General features: G+C 26.1%; 5 protein-coding genes across 5 annotated transcripts; 2 read left to right on the forward strand and 3 right to left on the reverse strand.

Moving 5' to 3' along the window:
- Window positions 1-507: 507 nt before the first annotated feature.
- On the forward strand, window positions 508-4,876 carry OCT59_024261 (uncharacterized protein; the record flags this gene model as incomplete). The annotated part of the gene is made up of 10 exons (XM_066135305.1): window positions 508-528; window positions 603-1,580; window positions 1,866-1,894; window positions 1,967-2,474; window positions 2,549-3,627; window positions 3,818-4,023; window positions 4,098-4,176; window positions 4,250-4,403; window positions 4,470-4,607; window positions 4,682-4,876. 10 exons carry the CDS (start codon window positions 508-510, stop codon window positions 4,874-4,876), a joined length of 3,387 nt encoding a protein of 1,128 aa, XP_065991340.1.
- A 5,350-nt stretch (window positions 4,877-10,226) lies between these two features.
- OCT59_024262 (uncharacterized protein) lies at window positions 10,227-10,805 on the forward strand (the record flags this gene model as incomplete). The annotated part of the gene is made up of 3 exons (XM_066135306.1): window positions 10,227-10,409; window positions 10,568-10,680; window positions 10,760-10,805. The coding sequence occupies 3 exons, from the start codon at window positions 10,227-10,229 to the stop codon at window positions 10,803-10,805; spliced, it is 342 nt and encodes a 113-aa protein (XP_065991341.1).
- Window positions 10,806-14,465: 3,660 nt separating this feature from the next.
- On the reverse strand, window positions 14,466-16,043 carry OCT59_024263 (uncharacterized protein; the record flags this gene model as incomplete). Its single annotated transcript, XM_025315737.2, has 1 exon — window positions 14,466-16,043. One exon carries the CDS (start codon window positions 16,041-16,043, stop codon window positions 14,466-14,468), a length of 1,578 nt encoding a protein of 525 aa, XP_025182138.2.
- A 1,069-nt stretch (window positions 16,044-17,112) lies between these two features.
- Window positions 17,113-17,400, reverse strand: OCT59_024264 (uncharacterized protein; the record flags this gene model as incomplete). The annotated part of the gene is made up of 1 exon (XM_066135307.1): window positions 17,113-17,400. The coding sequence occupies one exon, from the start codon at window positions 17,398-17,400 to the stop codon at window positions 17,113-17,115; it is 288 nt and encodes a 95-aa protein (XP_065991342.1).
- Window positions 17,401-19,546: 2,146 nt separating this feature from the next.
- OCT59_024265 (uncharacterized protein) lies at window positions 19,547-21,801 on the reverse strand (the record flags this gene model as incomplete). Its single annotated transcript, XM_025325218.1, has 5 exons — window positions 19,547-20,643; window positions 20,723-21,083; window positions 21,174-21,346; window positions 21,423-21,495; window positions 21,574-21,801. The coding sequence occupies 5 exons, from the start codon at window positions 21,799-21,801 to the stop codon at window positions 19,547-19,549; spliced, it is 1,932 nt and encodes a 643-aa protein (XP_025182139.1).
- Window positions 21,802-23,157: the final 1,356 nt, after the last annotated feature.

Below are 23,157 nucleotides of genomic sequence, written 5' to 3' on the forward strand. Positions count from 1 at the left end.
TCATAATTTTTTTAATAACAGATAACATATAACTTCAAAAATTACTAGATAGTTGTAATTTTTGCTGCTCTCCAAGTTTACTTAGAGCGACAAAGGCGATTTTAAATATCATTATTGACTTATTTAACAAAAGTTTTTCTTTCACGAAATCCATTTTTGGAAATGATCGACAAAGACGGTAGAATCAATCATTTATATGTAAAGTCAAAATCGGCATTCATAACCTTCTTCCGAATTCTAATTAAACATGCAGAGCAGGTGAAATTACATCTACAATATAAGTTTAAAAACTTTATATCAAAGAAAAAATCCTTAATGATGTTTTTTAAAAAGTTTCTGCGCCACGAACCTGGCACACAAAAAAGGGGTGCGTTTTAGTTTAAATCACACAAATACATGATCATTACTGTTTAGGTTATGTTTATGCAGATCTTGGATGGTACTGCATTTTGATTATAATTTTACTTAATAAAATTTTTTCTTTGCTTCTTTTTGTAATAAAAAAATATGGAAGGAAGTTCAAGTCAGGTAAATTATTATTTTAAACAATATTAAAATTTAATTAATTGCATATCAATAAAACTAACTTTATATAATAATAGAGTGGAAATTCTTCTACTAATACTACTTCTGGTAGCTTAGAAAATAATGACCCTGTTTCATATAAAACGATTTTGCATAAAAATATTCTCAATAATCATATCCTTCTCAAATTAGAAGAGGATGGTTTCACTACGCCAGATGACAAAGTGGAAGAACTTTTAAAAAATCTAACTAAACCAAGTTATTTGTATGCACTTAAATTACTTTTTGAAAATTTACAAAATGAATTTTCATCTCAATCATTAATAAATTCGTTAGAAGCTCTAATTGATTCCACATCTTTTAATTATTATTCCAAAGAAAGCATGGCTAGACTAGAATTACATTTAAGGACTTGGGTGACAGTCTTAGAAAGAATTTGTTTTTCACCAATAGTACTTAGTAAAGTACTTCGAGATAAAGTTTATAATTCTTTAGCAAATTTTGCAGAAATTCACCGTAAAACAACTCAAGTTATCGAAATAGGACTTGATAAAAATTTTAGACCAAATTTCAATCAATTCAATCAACAAAACAATAATCAAGATGAACAAATTATTAAAAAACGTAATTATAATATTGATTTTTTATTAATCCATTTGCGAGATACTCTTCATAGTCTACGTGATGATGAAACTTGGTTTCAAGAAATTATACGAAGGACTAAAGATTTTCTTAAAGCTGCATTAAATATTACACCAGGAATTTTATCAATAACAGGAGTTTCTCTTCCAAATGATAATTGTTCAATCTTATCATTGCTTAATCAAGTACGTCAGAGTTTAAGTTTTAAATATCCAGTAGCATCTTATTATGTAGATTGGAGAATTATGTTAATAATTCAACATAATCTTTTCATTTGGTCTGAAAGTGAAAAGATTATAAGTAAAAAATTTGGAGAATTAGTATTAATGGAATATATTTGGAGCTTTTTGGAAAGAGAATGGGTTAATGCTGTGGACAAATCTATTTTAGATTCTCAAACAAAATTTGATGAAGTATCAAATAAAGTCACTAAAGCTTTGAAAACCCTATAAAAAAAAATTTCTTTAAAATGTACTTAAAATATACTTATATATTTTTAAAATATATCTAAAATATACTTAACATTTTAAAATATACTTAAAATATACTTAAAATTGCAATTTTAAGTATATTTAAAGTGTAAAATTTTGTACTTAAATTATACTTAAATTATATTTAAATTGCAATTAAGTATATTTTAAATATAATTTAAGTATAAAATTTCATACTCTAAATATACTTAAAATTGCAATTTTAAGTATATTTTAAGTACATTTAAAAATTTTAAGTACATTTTAGATATATTTTAAAATATATAAGTACATTTTAAGTATATTTTAAAGAATTTTTTTTTTCATAGGGAAAATACTGGAGGCTTTTTAAATGAACTTGCTGGAAATGAACCTATAGCACTACCACATAGTTTGTGGTTTGGAATATTAGATCTTGCACAAAATCTTATCCAAAGATCATCTCGAATAGCAACATATGGTCTTTGTTATTATTTAGCAATTGAATCACTTAATAAAGCACCAAGCAGTTTTATTCAATTTAAATCTATTGAATTATTATTAAATTTATATAATATTGATAATAAAATGTTTTCAATGATTGAAATTGATTTTGATCAATACACGCAAAAATCAAGTGAAAATAATTTGGAAGATTCTTTAGAAAAATTTCAAAATTTATTAACTTTTGTTAAAGAGAAATATCTTGAAGATTTAAAAATTCTAAGTAATAATGCTGGAAAAGGAAAAGAGGGAAAAGGAATAAACTTAAATCAAAATTCATATTTAAAGAAAGAACAAATATCAAATTCTAACATTTTAGATGTTATAGCAGATGAAATTACTTGTCCAATTAATGTGAACCAACGGATCAATTATGTATTTTAAAATGCCAACATATATTAGCATTAAGCAATTTAAAAAAATTGAAGCAAAAAATATGTCCTAATTGTCGAGAAAAAATTGAAGATAATGATATTAGATATTTACCACAAAATTCAATTTATAAAAATTTATATACGAAATTTTTTGAATCTGGACATATTTTACCTTCAATTGAATTAGAAAATTCTGATCAATTATATGACAGTGATGAATCAGATAATTCGGAAGTTGAACTCATATTAACTAAAAAAAAGAAATTTATGAATTCAATTATTAAGTTAAATTCAAAAATATCATCCCCAATACTTTCAAGAATCACAAAAAAACAACATCCAACATACCAAAATATTATAAAAGAAATAAATGAAAAAAATTATGAAAAAGCTGAATCTTTATGCAAAGAATTTATAAATTTTTTTCCTAAAAGTTATTCTTTAAGATGTATTTTAGCGTATGTTTATAGATGTCTTAACAATTACGAACAAGCACACTTATTTTTAAATGAGGCTATTGATTTAAATCCCAAAAGACCAGTTGCTTATTTTATTTGTGGAGAAATATTTTTTAGACAAAATGATTATGATGAAGTAATATATAATTTAAAAAAGTCAATAAATTATAAAGCAAAAATAAATAACTCATATATATTACTCGGAAATAGTTACTTATTACGTAATTTTCTTGGTGATTATGCAATAGCTATAGGAAATTATAATATTGCATTAAAAAATGATCCAAATAATTATTTATGCCTTAAAAATTGTGCATACGCTTATGAAAAAGAAGGAGATTATTTAAGTACATTAAATTTATTAGATAAATTATTAAATATCAATAAGGAGGATTCTTTGATTTTATGTTATTATGGAGAAATTTTATATAATATGACACAATATAGAAAAGCTATATCATACTTTACAAAAGCTTATACTATAGATCCAGAAAACATTCATAACTTGAATAGGAGAGCTATTACATACTATATTATTAAGGAATATGATAAAGTATTATCAGATCTTGATAAAATTATACAATTAGATCCATTAAATAGTTTAGCATATTATCTTAAATGTTTAACGTATTATACAAAGAATGATAATAACAATGCTAAAGTATCATTTAAAAAGTATGCAGAATTATTGAATTCTGATAATATTTTAGCAAAGATTCAGTTATTACATCTAGAATACTTACTAAATAAAAATAGTTCTAAAGATTTAAACGATATATTAAAAAAAAATCGATCAAATTTTTGATTTTAAAGATTATAATCTTTTTGATGGAGATAAATTATATAAATTACTATATTTTATTAGGTACAAAATTTATATTGAATTAAAAGAGTATAGTAAAGCAAGACTAGCTTTAAATGATACATCGTACTATGAATTTGAATCTATTAGTTATTTTATACAAGATCATCCAGATTTTTGGTCATATTTATATGAAGATTGTGAAATTAACAAAAACGATTTTACCGAATTTGGAATTGTCGATGAATTTAGTAAATTTATGTATAAAGGTAAGAAAATATTTAAATTATTTATTATTTTCTATTAGTTAAGTTAATGATAATTAATATCTTAAACTCATTAGAAAAACGAGTATATTTTATTTCAAATCTTACAAATTTGAATAGTGAACTTTGTCAATTTCAAGAAAGTGATATAAGCAGGTAAGGTTTACTCATAATAATACTTTAAGTCAAATTGTCTTAAATACAAATAATCATAATTATAAAATTAAAGTTTATCAAGGCTGGTAATGTCTTCTAAAAATGAAAATCTTCATTTGGTTTTGCCTAAACTAAAAAATATGTATGATTATAATTATCTCATTTGTAAAATGAATGTTAAAAAAATATTATCCAAGGATTGCTTTATAAAATTTATATTCAATGACGTAAGTTAATTAATTAAAATCTCTATTGTTTTGTTTAATTTTAAATTAATATTAACTTAATCATAGAATTATCAAAAAGATCATATGTTAAAACATAAAGATGTATCAAAACTTGAGGGGTTAGGTTGGATAGAATATCAGACTTCAATAATTGGCCTACCTTATGATGCTCAACTTTCAATTGAAATAAATTCTATTGAAATGGTTTGTTCCTATTTACTTATTCAGATTAATTTCCTTTTTAGAACAAAATATAATAATATTTTTTATTCACATAGCAAATAGAATATATTCGATTAGAAGATATTCCATACACAATAACTCACATTACCAACATAAATTTAATGGGTTATTTGTTTCCAGTTTATCGTAAATTTTTCTCAAATGTTCCAGAAACTTTCAAAGACAAGTATTTTTCAAGAAAAGAAATGGAAAATTTGCTTGATTTAAAAGATATCCTTGACAGCTTATAATTATTTACTTTTCTTAATATTACCATTTTTGTTTTATTCAAAATACTTTGAAAATTTTCTAAAATAGAACCATTTTACCTGTAAAAGAAATCTTTCGTTTCAGAAATTTTTTTATTGAAAAAATTAATTGATACATATTGGAAATTTACTATTTACTCCTGGAATAATATACAAAAAAATTTGTATGGTGTAGAATACTTCATAAAATATTAGTAACTTCACTTTATAGCAAATGATATAATATTATGTAAAATGTTTTTTCAAACAAGAAATGAATATCCCCTTTGTGACAGATTTGTTATTGTCACGAACAAGGGAAAAAGAAGGAACAACGAAAATAACCCTTTGTAACACATTTCTCCAATTATTTTCGCAAACAAGGAAGGAGGAACAATAATAATAACCCTTTGTAACAGAATATCGTCGCACAACTTTCCTGTCTATCATTAGCCGCAGTACCGCAGTAATGACAAACTACCATTAATACGAGGCCCATCAAAGATGGAACTGCCATGCCTTTTAATTTCCAGAAGCCGTTTGGCTCAGCCTGGTTGACTAAACTATTAAAGTGGAATCCTAAAGGTAAGGTAAGAAAAATAAAAATAAATTTATCCTATTAACTATTACTTGTTTTTCTTTCGCCAAAAGTGCCACACGTAAATGTTGCCAGGTATGGAGGCGCCAGGTGTGTATAGGGATTACCACTTTATTATTAGTTTTATAAAAGGCCAAAGGAGTATGATGCTGCTACTTTGATAATATCAAGCACAATATCAAGCGACGCGACGATCGCGACGTTTCTCAAAAGTGTGATCAATGATCAGCAAATTTCCAACACGTGACATTTAACCATACGTCAAATATCCCTTATGACAGATCAGTTTGAATCTTCGCTAGCGAATTTGAGATGAAAACCTGAGAATCGTTATATCGAGAGCTGAAATTTTATTCTGATCAGACATTTCGAATCCTACGTTGTTGGGTGTTATGGAGGTTATATTTTCCATTTGGATGACTTTATTTCAAGCGGTTGCTGATTCTATAATGTTTTTATTCGGTAATCATATAATGTTATCTCACAAATTAATGCAATGAAGTGTTTTTAAAATAGTCGTAAGAAATAAAATCCAAGGCGAAAGATTTTGATCTTGATTTTTATTCATTTTACTACGATTTCTATTATTAATTCTTTCTTTTCCTTTTCTCTCTTCCTCTGAAAGGAGAAGGTTTAAATGTTTTATGGATTTCCAAATTAATATATATAATAAATATATGTAGTAGTTCGTACATTTTAATGCCAAACGTAAATATTGATTTCTATAAAAAGAAACTATTGTAAGTTTTTTGTAACTAACTATTCATACTGAGTTAAAACTTCTCTAAATAAAGCAAACGGTGTAACTAAATATCTAGATTATCATAAACACCAAATAATTATCCGCAGTGACGATAGTTTAGCTTAACGATTAGTTTTTGAGTGATTTCCATTTTAAGATGCTGATCCCCCATCTTTGGTATTGATTTGCTGATTATATAAATACATTTCGAATCAAGCTTTTCTATTTTAGTACGATCGGCAACTAACAATTCTTTTAGTGTTTTAATAATGATCTACAAGGGTTTTTAAAAAAGGATGTTAATGATGAATGGGATTCAATTTGCACAAATAATAAAAAGATTGAAGTTAATTTGAAAGATGGTATAATTGGAATTAAGCTATTTAATGATAGTGATATCATTATATTAACAAAAGTTGGTCTTCTTATTTATCATTTTAATGAGAATAAAAATCCATTTAAGTGATAATCATTTCCGAAACTGCGATAACAGGAGTTGATGCCTCGAAAAATAATTAGCCGCAAAATGATCTGGACCCGGCTCATGCGTAGATCGTCGTGGAATTCCAGGGGATTTTCTGCGATTAAACCGGATCCGGATGATCGGCAATCAGGAATTCGGCTCCGTTTTTCGGCTAACTACACCATTATTAATATAATATATAAAATAAATATAATAAATGTACCTCCTTAGAACTTTGTGTAAAAATATGGAGACATAGTCACCAATTGATAAAATAAAAAGGTCATTGTTCACAACACTAACTGATACTTTTTATTTAGGATATTAAAAGTTGCAATCGAGAAATGAAGGTGTGTGATCGATGATTTTTAATCGATCAATAAATTTAAGCCACTATCAATATAATTAAACATACCACGAATTGCGTTTACAGAGGGTGCATTTAAAGAGTCAACAATCGAATTCGATATGTTTCTTAAGAAATACTTTACTCTTGATACAGTGTAGGACCAAACCAAATTACCTGCTCAATTCCAGAAAGGGAATAAATTATTGTGAATCAAAATGTTCGATCATATACTGTAATTGTTAGTAAAATAAAACTATATCCTTCATATCCTTCTCACACAATAAATATAATTGTCATTTTTTTTGACAAATTTACATAACAAATATTATAATATAATTTTCGTTTCTTTTGACTTGTAATTTAGATAAACGCTATATAATGTATTACAAAGAGAATTATTTATAAGCATATTTACCTTCCAAAAAACTTTCTTAAATACTCATAAACATTTTGACTTTCTAAAATTTCAAAATATAATGAATGTCATTGGATATTTAGAGTATGGGAAAAAAAAAGATTAAAAAAAAAGACTTTATTTATTTGTTAAAAACATTTCTTTCTCTTTACAAAAATTATTATTATACATACGAATTTAAATTATTTTTATTAGCAAGACTGATTATTACTTTGGTACTAAAAAATTTTTCAAATTACAATTCTCACATTTACAATTTCTCGTTTACATATACCAACTGGATAAAAATTCTTGAATTTTGTTAGAAAGGTTTATTTTGTAAAGTAACTCAACAAACTTTATTTATTTGCGTACATAAGTTTTTAACGTTAAAAACGCACCAAAAGAAATAGCAGTTTAGCAGGATTCTTGGCAAGTAAGGAAGGAGAGGATTTATTGCAGTAAATTTACAAAAAAAAAAGTTTTATTGAATTAGTTGTGATCATATGATATCGAAGAATACTATGGTAAATTAGATTCGAAACATGGAAAATTTTTGGGAAAAGTAATACATTATATGTAAGAAAAAGATTTTATTAAGTCAATTTTTCTCATATAAATTTTAAAGATTTATAAGATCGAAATATAATAATATTTGATAAAAAATATCAAAAATCGAGACATTCGCAAAATTATGTTAGAAAAAAAATTTAACCTCGTTAAAAAATAGGTGTTGGAAATGTTTAGGATATTTTACAAAACTGATAAAGAAACATTTAAGTATAGATTTTCAATACATGGTTTTTTCCGAAAAAATACCAATCAAATTAGATCATACATTAACGACTTTGAAAAATAAAATTAAAGAAAAAAAATTCGCTCCACTTCTCTTATTTTCAGTCATTATTCATCATTAACAAGGGTGGGTAAGGCTTTATTTCATTTAGTCGACATCTAATTATTTGTTAGTATTAAAAGGTGAGTTCAAGACCAACCTTTTAATGTCTGACAAAATAAACTTGTTTATTTATAAATTTCATTCTACGAAATGAGAAAAGTTTTTTTTAACTGACTTTGAACAAAATATTTATAAATTTATTTTCACCACATATTTGTTTGATCCACCAATTTGTGTTGGTTTTATTTACTTTCCATTGACAGGCGAAAATAATGATGTAAGTAATTTCAATACATATAGTATGACACTCCTCCTCTATATACAGGTTGTGTATTTCCTAAAAAATAAATTTGATTTATGCAATTTCATATATTTTAATTACATACTTACTTATATGAGTTAATTTTACGAGTTAATTTTACAATAATAATCTACTATTCGAATTACAGAAGCGATTTTTGATAAAATATTTACTTCCTTTTTATTCTTTATTATCTTTATTAGGAATTGGCGCTAAACTTTGATCAAACTTAGATGGAGTTAATTTATTTATCTAGTTAAATTTATTTACCAGGTGCTACATTACGTAATGAGGCTAGTGGCTTAGACATGAATATCTTACCACATTAGGAATTACGTTCTTGATTGTTTCTGATCTGTCTGATCTTTGCCTCAAACGCGTAACGCGTAAAATAATATTCTCTGAAATGTATGACTCAATAATTATACAAGATGAGTAGAAAAAAAAAGTATATATACCCTATATTTTTTCCTTTTGTCTCAATTTTTTTGTCTTTTCTTTATCCTCTTTATTCTTAAGCCCCTTTTCTTTACGTCTTCCTTTAGGTATGTGTAAGTTTGTATATGGTTTGTGTGTGGGTGGTCTCTTTCCCTTTATCTTTCTCTTTCACTTTTACCTTTCCCTTTTGCTTTGTTTTCCCTTTCCCTTTCCCTTTTGTTTTTCCCTTTCCCCTTTCCCTTTCTCGTAATTTAATTCATTTTTCGTATGTTTAACGTACTTTTAACAATATATATATATAATCTATTGTAAAATTATTAAATACCAAATGTTATATAATAGAACAGCATTGAAGGGTTGCTAATAATATAGTTATAACATCAGTACATACAAAAGGATTAGATATATACCAAATTCGTCATACCTATTCCCGTTGATCCTACTGTAACTAAAAACGCGTCTAATAAAGACAAGAATCTTTTATTGGTCCCTTTCTTAATTCGTAATCCGCAACAAAAGTAGAGAAAATTATGTAAGTTTACGGTAGTGACAGTAGTGACAACGCGTACTCAGTAGTGACAACGCGTACTCAGTAGTGACAACGCGTACTCAGTAGTGATGATGCGTACTCACGTAGCAATTATAATTTAATATATATAGACCAACTCTTGCTCGCAATTTCTCTTTGCTTTGAGTGCGTTTGCGTTTTTTACTCTCTTACTCTTCACTCTTCACGACTACGACTAGGCAAGTATAAAAAATTTTGTTAACCTCTTTTTTTGTTTAGATTGCTTATAAGGTCTATCAGATCCGGAGGAGGGTTTGATTATGTTTCTTCTTTGTAGCAATGTGAATATAATATCTATGGGATAAGTGTTCACCACGAGTACTCTTACGTATGGATTCTTGTTACCATAGTATTCATGCATAATTTCTCACCACGATGTGCTTCTCTTGTGCATTGGTTCTCACTACTACATCTACTACGAGTTCTTTTGTGCATGAGTTCTCATTACCACGAGTTTTTATGCATGTGTATTTCAAGTTTTCTTACAACATGAGCAGTACTCACCACGAGTGCTAATCTTTGTATGGCATTATATTCATCTGAATTTTTATCATACTTGCTTATATTATCATCTAATCACTTGATTTATTTTATAGTTTATTATGGAAAAACATATAATTGATTATCTTAGAACAAGTGAATATCGAAGTTGGGGTGTCCTAAGTGTTTTACAATATTTGTCTGTTAATATTAAATACACGAATGACAATATCAAAGAAAATTTCTCGGATATTACAACAACAATTAGATGTAACATTACAGGATCCCAATATCTTCAAGTTAGCGTGAGATAAAGCAAAAAAAATTTCAGAAAATTTAGCATTAGATATAAATAAACCGGAAGTTCAAGATTTTCTAAGCGTAATGGTGGCTAGTTATAAGCTTACTTTTAATGTTTACTACTAAAATTTATTAAACTAACTATACTAATAACTGCCAATAGGAACAAGAGGAAGAAGAAATACCAGCCCAAGACGTTCAACCTTCTCAAGACAAACCAGAACTTTCACAAGAACTTTCACCACTACCATATACGTTATATGAAAACGATATGCAGTTTGTATTATTTATTTCTGTTGTAAAGGATTTGCATTCAATTTTATATATATTTATGTATTTTTACTTTATTTTACAGTTATACAATCATTATTTATACTCCTAGTATAATTTCAAAGAATTAATTAACAATCGGAGTAGAAAATAAATTACTAGTAATAGAAGGAAGTTCTTACATAAATGATGAAAGTAGCAAATATGGGAAAATAATAAAAAATTCATGGCCCCTAGGACTCAACTTAAAGATACTACTTCCGACTAAGTAAGTTGTGATAAAAATTGGAAGTATTTTATTAATATTTAATATATACTAATTTGCTTGTTTTTTGAGCAGAGTCGATCTAACAGATAAAGTTGTAGTTAACATTGAACAAAAAGGGGTAACAAAACTGGTAATTAAAAAGTCGCGAGTAATGCTAACAATAGCATAATTTAAATTTTTTTTTGCGGTACCTCGAGCAACAAACCAGTAAAAAAGATTTGGGTTTGATATGATTAAACATTTAGCAAAAAGACATTATGAATATAATTATTAAAAAATGAATTAAGAATAATATTATGTTACAAATCTACATTTCTTTTTGAAGCAAGAAGTTCTTTTCCTTATGTTTGACTAAGCTTATATAGAATATTTGGATTAGTTAATTGTAATTAAATATTATTTTGTGTGGAGATATTTTTACTATGTACAAGATATCTTATAGGTTACTTGGATATAGTTTTGTAACTTACATGCACAGTTCTTCATAGTATTATTATATTTTACATAATATAGTGCTCAAATAATTAATAAATTGATATCACTTTTAATTTTTAATGAAATATGTTTAGATTGTATTTTATTTATTTATTTGTATGTTATTATTATTTATTTACAGCGCATAGCCGTAAACTATCATTTTCACAAATCATTTTTTGACTAAAAAATGTGTATTGATTTTTTAATAAGGATATAAAATATCGATTTTTGGAAACTGATCCGATCTTGTGGATACGATAAACACTTCTCTTTAATAATAATTTTATTTTACCAAAACTCGTTCTTGCTGAGGGTAATTACTTGACAAAATTCACAGCAGAAGAATTAAATGGATTCTGGGGAGGATATTTGGGTCAACCTCTCAAAGATCATACTCACATCATCATAGAATACCTTATTTGGTTTTGAAGCAAGAATTAACAGGAGTATTGGCACGTATAGAATTATGGGATCGAGGTAAAAGTTCGTCTAGGGTCTAGAAGTGTCTAATAATTATATATATTCGTACTATACTTTGTTTTACACTCTAAACTATAAATTATCCTGTTACTATCACAAGAATGCGACGAAAAGCGGTGGAGTTAATTGTCTATTATTGACATATTGTTATTAAAAAAAAATCCTAGAAAATTTTTTTATACCAAACTATTACTAAAAAAAATCTAATTAAATTTTTTATAAATCTCACTAAACACAATCTATTGTTATAAAAAAATCTTTCATTAATTTATTAGTAGTATTAGTATAAAACTCACTCACTATATCCAAAAGTACACTAGTTTATTAATTAAATCTAACAGCCAATGTTTTATTATTTACGACAAACATCACTAAAACAAATGTATTGTATATTACTTTATTTGATATAATAAATTTTATTTAACAAATTATAAAATCTATATTTTAATCTTTACTAGAAAAAAATATAAATTTATTTGTCATACTCCCATAGACCGAACATAGCTTTTAGCCTACCCCCAAATTAAGATAATTTTAAAATTCATATATAAAAAGGCTTTTAGCTATAATAAAATGATTTAACATTTAAATTCCATAGAATGTTTCAATTTCAATAATATTAATAATTTCATTAATAGGCGAATTATCCCAACATTTTATCATTAAATCAAATAAGATTTTGGAGTTCCTTTAATATCGAAAATTCATTACGTAATAATAATATATCATATTATAGTATAACACTATAATTTGAATCTTCCAAAAAGATTCTGAAAAATTCTTATAAAACGTTTCCCATATGAAAATCGCGATGTATGTATCCATGATCATGTTTAACTGCTATTTCTAATAATATTTCTAATCAAGTTGAAAATATTAGAAAGGGAGAAGAATGAAATATAAGATCTTCGGTATGAAAGCCATCTGATCTACTTAATCTTCCATCAACTTGTGTCCAAAGAACTTTCTAACATTATTTACAGTTATACTAAAAAATATTCGAATCTCCGTTTCATTACTATTGATTTCTTATCTATTACATTCCATACGGAAATGACAACAATTCACATCCTAAAAAAAATGGAAAAACTCCACTATATCATGACACGACAGAAATCTAATTACTACAAGCAATCTTCTTGTAAAAGCAAACAGTGTAATAATGATAGTAAGGTCACTTCCCGCAACATTACCTAGCAAGAACTACCGTTCCAACATCATCACCCAGAATGAACCTGAGTTCTCTTTGATGTTTGACTCGTCATCAATACCATTTTGTACCTCTTAGGATGGTGAATGGTGTCTAAATCTGAATGGTAAAAATTCTGGTGGTATGCGTTTATTTTATTGTCAACAAATTATTTCTATTTTAAAAATAAATTTTTTTTTTAGCTCTATCAATAAAGAATTTGAAGTGATCAGCCAGATTGATGTGCTACGGTAAAATTGCTTAATATTATTAATTAGGCAATTTCTATTTGTACACGGGGTGTTTAAACACGGGTCATATTAGTAGATTAAAAACGGCATTCAAAACCTCCTTTAATGCCTTAAGTAAATTTGCAGAGCAGGTGAAAATACATATATTTATCTGTAATATAATAAGAATAAAAAGTAAAAGAGTATAATGTTGGTAGCATTCAATTTCAAATTAAAAAACAAAAAATTAGTCTATTAAAAATTATATTTATATGACCCGTGTACAAACACCCCGTGTAAACTTAGAAATTTTCTATTAATTATTAAATTTCTACTATATTTTTTTATTATTATTAATAAAAAAATACATTAACAGTTAAATTAAAATTAGTGTATTTTGTAGTTATTATTAATTATTTGCAAATTATTTATTAATAAAGTTCGAATCAAATGAATCAAATGGAGAATTTTGAAACGATCAGCAATACTCTCTATCGTGATTAAAATAGTTGGTCGCATTTTTTAAGGAATTGATCACATAGCTAGCTGTACGTAACAAACAATATTAAGAATTACTTGGCGGCTGTTATTCGTACTCTGTAGTAAACCATGTGATTAGAATCACGTAAATTGTCAGTTTATTGCGCCAGAAGAGATCTTTCTTGTTTTGAGTTGGTGGATCAAAGAGAAAATGCACTCTATGCCAACAGTCTGGACATAATTCTCACACTTGCCAATTAAAGATTGATTACAAGGAGGGTGTACCTCCTAAAATCTAACTTAGAACAAAAAACTATATATATATAATGAAAATATTATTTTTAAATTTTATATAAAAACTTAATAAAATTTAAACTTGGTTTAATTATTATTCAGTCATGGAGTAATAGTTAGAATGGATTTACTTTATTTATTAGGATTAGTTGTTTTGAAAAATTAATGAAGGATCCCGTTGAAAAGCACATTATTTTTATATAAACTTCTGAAAATTCATAAGCAATATATACTAAAACAATATGTGGGTGAATCAATTATTTAAAATATTAGAAATTTCATATTACTTGTAGTAGGACGTCCAAAAATTTAAAGAATAAAATTTAAGTTTATTTATAAAATTTACAAAATTTTCTATGTTATACCACTAATATTAAAAATCTTCCAATTCTTCTACAAATTTTAATTTAGAATCAATAATTAAATCACGATATTTTTGAATTTTAATATTATATAACTCAAATTCCTTCACTTCATCTTTCAATGAAAACAAATCAGTAGTGATATTAATAATAGCCAAATATTTGACTCTTTTCTTTTTCATAATATATTCTTTTATATAGGATAATATAAGATCATTAGTATCATCACAACCTTCCTTATCTTTACTTCCCCTATTATTGATTAACAATTTTTTAATAAAAGTATTCTGAGAATTTTTTAAGAACATTTCAAAATCATTCTTATATTTAATACTAAGAGTTAAACTTAAATATTCTAATTTAATAGGAAGTAATTGACCTAAATTTTGTAATATAATTGAACTAAGTTCAATAGTACTTGAAAGACCATAACTGTCAAAGATATTAATAGAAAGATGATTAAGATTTTGTTTTAAATTTTCAATTAAATTGAATAATGGGTAAATAATTCGACTATTAAATACAGTCAAATCAAGAAATTTGATACTTTTACAATATTTTATAATTAATTCAAGTAATTGTTTCTCCTTAGATAACAAAGCAGAACCAAATCTAAATCCAAAATTTTCTAAATAATCACCATATTTTTGTAATAATGATTCAACAATTTGTAATTCATTATTACTATATAAGAATATAGATTTTAACTTAAATGGTCTATTTAAGTTAATTATTTGTTGAATAAAATCAGTACCTAGAATACAATCAATGATATGAACAGATTCTAAAACATTTAACTGTTTAAATAGTTTGCCTAAATTGGTCATAACTTTGAAATTGAGGCTAGAAAATATGATTGTATTTAAAGTATTTGATGAATGATTATAATCTTTTGATAGCAATGATGATTGATATATAGGAAAACTATTATAAGTCAATGAAATTTTTTTAAGATTTTGACATAAATTAATCATTTGAGATGTACGATTTTTTGTATGGCTAAATGAGGCATCAGTACAACTGAGTTTTAAATTTCTAATATTATGAAAGAAACCTGGGTTATGTAACATTAATTCAATCATATCATCTATATAGGAATCATAACAGTGATAATAGGTGATGAAAATATCAAAAGTATGTATGTTTACTTCATTTTCAATAAATATTTTAAATAATGACATGTAAATTAATCTCTTAAATTCAAGTATTGAGCTATTTTCAAGTTTTAAAATTCTATCAACATCTTTAGACCATTCTTCAATAGAAGAAATAATTTTTTGTGTATACAAATATTTTAAAAAAATGGGATAATTAAAAAGTGTATTTGAAGGAAATAAATTATCATCAATTTTATATTCATTTAATTGTGCTTTTAAATCACCATTTAAATTATATAAATAAATTCCAATAAAATTATAATTTTTGTTAGGAATTGAAAATGGATTTTCCCATAATAATGGAATCGCTAAACGACACCATAATCTGTTAACTAATATACATGAATGTAAAGTTGAAAAATCATTCTTAAAATATTTTATAACATCATATGTTAATTCAGGTAAATCTGAAAATATTTTTGAATATGACATATTGTAAGCGGTGAGAAATAAAAGTGGTATTAGTGTATGGGAGTATCGCTTATATTAATTTCAGAATTATAATTTCCGAGTATTGTCGATCCATGTGGTGTAACATACTCAATAATAGGGTATTAAGTTGTATTATGTCAATCAAAGTTTACCGATGATGATCACGGAAATTATCATTTGACGCTTTAATACTCAAAAATTTTATTTATTAAACCATTTCATAAAATAAATAGTATGAAATGGAATACACATATTATTAATTTCTTATCAATTATAAATTATTTAAGTTGGTCTTTTTTTTAACGGAAATTTGCTAAACGTCACATACATATTACATAATTTCTTTATTTGATAAATACATAACGAATTTATTGTGAGAAATCCAAAGTCAAATTTTTGCTGGAAAATTTTAATTTGATCATTTATTATTGAGAAATTATTTTTGGTTTATCTACTTTTAAATTTAGATAATTAAATGGGTCGGATACCATAGAAGTAATGTTTCTTGCTAAAAATTTTTTGATTTTTTTTGGCTGATTAGCTGGAATCACTTACGTATTACATTGATTTATTATGTCAATCTTAAGACTATTAGAGCGCTAAAAAAAGAAAGTTTTTCAATATTCAATACTTTACAATTTTTAATTTTAACTATAAATAAATTATTCCGAAATAAAATTGGTATTTCTACAATTTACCGTATATTTTTTTTCATCGGTAAAATGTTTATCATAAAAAATAAAAAAACGAGGAAAAAGAATTTGAGATCAAATCATTCCAAAATAAGTTTAGATAATTTTAACTAAATAGTTTATTTTGAAACAAGGTATAATTGAAACTTGGAGGCTTAACTCCGAAGTCCACTAAAATGACGTGACGATGTACAATATAGATTATAAGTTACTCATATCAGTCATATGAATAACAAGTGAGTCACAACACGTCATGAGTAATTGAGTATATAATTTAAAAAAATATAAATATCTTTTATCTTCTTTTTTTTCATCTTCTTTATCTTCTTTTTTTTAGGTCTATTTTTTTCGTCCAGGTCTTCTCTTTATTAGGTCTCTTAGGCTCCTTTCTTTACGTCTTCCTTTAGGTATGTGGGTTGGGAGTGTGGGTTTGTGTTGTGTGTTGGTAGTGTGTGTATTTTTCGTATTCCCTCCTTCCCTTCGTCTCCCTTTCCCTTTCGTACTCCCCTTTCCTTTTCGCCCTTTTCGTACTCCACTTCCCCTTTCGTATTCCCCTTTCCCTTACGTTCTCCCCTTTCGTTCTCCCCTTTCCCTTTCGTATTCCCCGTTCCCTTTCGTATTCCCCATTCCCTTTCGTACTCCCCATTCCCTTTCGTATTCCCCATTCCCTTTCGTATTCCCCATTCCCTTTCGTATTCCCCTTTCCCTTTCGTATTCCCCTTTCCCTTTCGTATTCCCCTTTCCCTTACGTTCTCCCCTTTCGTTCTCCCCTTTCCCTTTCGTATTCTCCGTTCCCTTTCGTATTCCCCTTTCCCTTTCGTATTCCCTTTTCCCTTTCGTATTCCCCTTTCCCTTTCGTATTCCCCTTTCCCTTTCGTATTCCCCTTTCCCTTTCGTATTCCCCTTTCCCTTTCGTATTCCCCTTTCCCTTTCGTATTCCCCTTTCCCTTTCGTATTCCGTATTTCCCTTTCCCTTTCGTATTCCGTATTCCCCTTTCCCTTTCGTATTCCCCTTTCCTTTCGTATTACCCCTTTCCCTTTCGTTCTCCTCTTTCGTATTCCCTTTCCCTTTCTTACTCCCCTTTCCCTTTCGTATTCCCTTACACTTTCGTATTCCCCTTCCCTTTCGTATTCCCCTTTCCCTTTCGTATTTCCCTTTCCCTTACGTTCTCCCTTTCGTTCTCCCCTTTCCCTTTCGTATTCCCCCTTTCCTTTCGTTCTTCCCTTTCCCTTTCGTTCTCCCTTTCCCCTTCGTTCTCCCTTTCCCCTTCGTTCTCCCCTTTCCCTTTCGTATTCCCCTTTCCCTTTCGTACTCCCCTTTCCTTTCGTTTTCCCCTTCCCCCCTGATCAATGTTGCTGCACCTCAACGTGGTGATCAGGTGACAACAAGTTTTTTAAAAGACTTGGCTAAGTCAGCAACAAATAATCATGAATGGATTTAATAGAACATGCCGCAAGTTTTAATTTTGAAAGAGCCGTTTATATTAACTTATTAACTCGTTTTCCGGAGATCCAAATACTATCGTAAATATTATCATTGAAGCCAGTTCAGAATTCGGATGAATATGGAAGTATGTATATATATATAAATTTCAACAAGTTCTGTGATTAATAACTATTTAATTAATATTTATTAGTTATAATAGGTATTATCAACTTTTGTGTGGTACTCTTCAGAGCTACTTCCAAAATACGCATTGAAATGTCCTTTCCCAACTTTGTTTTTTTATTATCCCATTTCCTGTCAGTCCATATTGCTTTATAAAAACACCTTGAAAAAACCCTGACCTTAATAAACCAAATATAATGATCTACATATAATTCCGAATGATTTTTCTATTCCTAATTAATTTATTATTATTCTTGAAGAAATTAATTAAATATATAAACAAAATTAAAAATGCTTGTTTCAATAATAATAAAAGATCCCTACAAAAGTTTCTAATAATAGTAAGTTCATAGAATAATTTTAACTTCTTATTAAAAAATTTAGTTGCCATTCTTCAAAGAATTTCAATAATTTTTTTACCTGAATAAACACATTGTTTATCAACGATTCTTTTCATTCATTAGCTGAATAGTAAATAGACATGAATATTCTTTAAGTTATTTCAAAATTCCTATAAGTAATACAATACATTCCTTGGAAGACCTTTTTTTCCTTTTTAATTGAAGGTAAAAAACTTAAAGACAGAAAAAAACGATTTATTCATGTTTATATGATATAATTTATAATGCGGATTATATACACTCTTTTTTTTTATTTTAATCGTTCTGCCATGATGATCTTGAGAATAATATGATTTCTTTATCTGTTATACAGTAATTGCTTTAGTTTGCACTCCAATTTTCTTAAACTTGATTTATCTCCCTTTAAAAATCAACTATATAAATGATAAATTTAGAAAATTTTATAGGATTCTAATATTATATATAGAGAACTAAATTCTATAAAAGAAGAACTTTGAGTGATTAAATACGAATGTTACAATTAATTATTCAATTAAAATTCAAGCAATTATTCCATTTTTATAATTGTTAAGGTTAATAACTTTTATTTATTTTATTAATTTATTTATTTATTCTATTTTTTTTTGATGGGAAAAAGTTAGAAAAGCTAAAATCAAGTTTATCAAAAATCATTTTGTAAATGTTTTACGTTTTTACTTATTTATTATCTGAGTTTTTTCTTATAATTTATTTTTAAAAAATAGAAAAGAATGCAAGCATTAAATTTTTATCCTTTTAAATTTCAATATTTGAAAAATATTTTAAATTAAAAACGAAAGATATATTATTATTAATAATAAATTATTGATCATCTTGAAATGTCTTTAATTTAATTTGTGCATCTAGATCACCTTGTTCGGCAGATTTTTCATACCAATAAATTGCTTTTCCTATATCTTTTGTAATTCCATCTCCTTCTTCAAACATTAAAGCAAGATTATATTGTGCCGTATTACTTCCTAAATTTGCAGCATTTTGATATAATTCAAATGATTTTTGTTTATCAATTGTAGTTCCAATACCTTTATAATAACAATATCCTAACATTGTTATTCCATCTGGATAACCTCCTTCAGCTGATTTCTTATATAATTCAAAAGCTTTATTATAATCTTTTTCAACAAAAATTCCATCTTCATAAAATCTACTAAGACTATATATTGCTATTATATTACCATTATTTGCAGCTTTTTCATACCAATAAAAAGCTTTTTGATAATCTTTTTCAACACTTATTCCTTTTTTATAAAAATAACCAACTCCTAATTGACCACTTGAAAAATTTTCATTAGCCACTTTTTCATAATAATCAAAAGATAATTTTTCATTTTTAACCGTTCCATATCCATGAAAATAACAATGACCAGTAAAATATTGTGATAATAAATGATTTTTTTCTGATGCATTAATAAATAAATTAAATGCTTTCTCATTATTTTCACTTATTACAATACCATAATGATTAAAATATCCAAGTAAAAAAATAGAATTTAAACTATTTTGATTACTTAATAACCAATTATAAATATCTTGTGAATTTATATTATGATTATTAAAATATTCTATAACTTTCTGTTTCACTGAATTTCTTTCAAATCCTTTATTCATTAATCTAAAAATAAAATCATTTATTTCATCAACTATAATATTATAATCTTCAATTGCTTGTTTACTTAATATTACCATAGGATCAACTTCTTTTATATTAATTCTATCAAAATCTTGAATAAGTTGAGATAAATCTCCTTGTGATTCTGAATTATTATTACTTAAACAAGCTTCTTTATTTGATATTTGATGATTTTTTAATATTATATCTGTTTTTTTAATTATGCCGTTTAGCCAATCAACTACTTGATATATCGTTGGACGATTATCTGGTTCCCCATCCCAACATTCTGAAACAAATATAATTTAAAATTAATAATGATTAAATTACAAAAAATTACAAATTTTAAAATTTAAAATACTACTTACTAGTATAGACTTTAACATATTCATTAGGAGTATCAGGAACAATAGTTTCTCTAAGACCTTGCGAAATTTCCAAAGCTAAATCAATATCATATTGTTCATCCTCAACATAAAAGGGAGGTCGCCCACTAGATATCTCCCATAATAATACACCAATACTGTAATTATCACTTGTTTCATTTAATGTGTACATCTGTATTGATTGGTTATTATTATTTCCTTGTCTACTAAAGCTTTTTGGATCGACATAAGGAACCATCCCAAACAATTTAGATTGAAAATTGGATGATGCTTCAATTCTTTTGGATAATCCAAAATCCGATAATTTAATTGTATTATTATGGACTAATATACTACAGGAGTGCTATTAGAGAAACATACAGTATGTATATTCAAATGAGTAATATAAATAAATGTATCATTATTATTAATCATATAATGTTAAATGAATTACCAAATCATAATGCACAATTTCTTTGTTATGTAAGTACGATACAGCACAAGATAACTGGTATGCCATATTATATTTGTCATTCCAAGTAAGCTTACTAAAATTTTCTTTCAAATAACTTCGAAGAGTACCACCGTTAGCATATTCCATCACTAACTGGTAATTATTATGATTTTCTAATGAATAAAAAAAAAATAATTAATAAAATGAACTTTATGAAATTTTGCAATCAAAAGATATGCTTAATAATACCTGACTCAAGTTTCGTTATTCCATAACAACGAATAATGTTATTATGAAAATCAACTTCACGCTGAATTTTTAACTAATGAAAATTTTTAAAAATAAGTATATTAAACAAAATCATTAAACATAAAAAAAAATGTATTTTATATTAAATTACCTCACGAATGATCTCTTTCATGGTGATGTTATCAAGATTAAAAAAAGATTTTAACGCAAATTGGGTTTCTGAATTTTTCCAATTTGCACGATATACGCTTCCAAATTTTCCAGTACCAATATGTTGAATATTATTAAATTGTTTATATTCATAAAGTTTTAAATATTCCTTATCAACAGTTTCTTCAATCCAATTAATCCATTCATTTGTATACTCGGTATCTTGCATTTTGATATTATCAAATGACATCGAACGTATTGAATAATAATAAGTTAACAATAAAGTTGGAAAAAAATAAAAAGTAAAAATTATTGAGTATGCCTATTTTATGAATTTATTTAGTCGTACAAGTTGTACAGTGTTTCTGAATTACCTTTTACTAAACAAAGGTACAAAGGCGTCACCTGTTACTAAACAAAAGCGTCCAATCAATCATGGTACCGCAGTACCGCAGTATATAATGACATCATCATGAAATTTTTAAATTTTTAAGAAATACTATTAGTAATATCAATGTCGTAGAATTTATTAAAAGTATTATTTCAAGCCACAATTATTTCTGGGTATTATTAAAATATATACAACTTCTTAGATAATCAGATTAAAGAAAATGAAAAAAAAAGCTTTAACTCCTACCGTAATCATTCTAAACAACGTATTGAAAATCAAGTTATCAAAAGTAATCATTATAAAGTTTACATTTATATTGTTTAGAAATTTTATCAAAAAAAAAAAATATCATGATTTTATTACATTTATATCAAAACAAATTATATTTTTTAAATATTCTAAAGGTTTTTATCCAAAAATTAAAAAAAATATTTAGTTCTAAATTAGTAAATTTTATTACCATGTGGTAAATATTATTAATTACAAATTTTTAAAATTTAACTTTATTTATAGTTAAAAGTCTAATATCTCGAATAAATTTAATAATTTATAATAAGATTAAAGAATCGTTCGATAATTTAAATTGTTTATTGATTTTTTATTTTTTTTTTGGAAAAAGAAAAAAAAATTTTATTGAATGTTCGAATCTAAACTTTATCTAATAAAGTGACTTTTAATTTATACTATCGTAAAAATATTAATCTTTTTTCTTAATAATAATAAAAGAATCAAAATCAACAATTACCCTGTAAAAAAAAAATGTCCGGAAATTGTAGCTAAAAACATCCGGAAAATGTCCGTGTGTCCGGAAAACGTCCAGAAAATTGCAATATTCCGGACACTTTTCGGACGCCGGGTCTGAACCCTCCTAGACATTTTCTGGACATTTTCCGGAAAATGGAAATTTTCCAACGTCCGGAATATTGCAATATTCCGGACATATTCCAGACAAATAAACATTTTCCGGACGTTTTCAGCTACAATTTCCGGACATTCTTTTTTTATAGGGTTAAATAGTATACTAATTCATTAAGAAAAAGTTGGAAGCTATAATATATAATTACTAATATGATAACTTAAAATTTATCAGATAACAAATAATAAGCTAAGAAATTTTATGCATGGAATCTTATTATTCTAATCTTAGTATCGAAAATATATCATTTATATCACCAAATATTAGGATTATTGTAA

This window comes from Rhizophagus irregularis, chromosome 4 (assembly GCF_026210795.1).
Source record: "Rhizophagus irregularis chromosome 4, complete sequence".
Lineage (NCBI taxonomy): Eukaryota > Fungi > Glomeromycota > Glomeromycetes > Glomerales > Glomeraceae > Rhizophagus > Rhizophagus irregularis.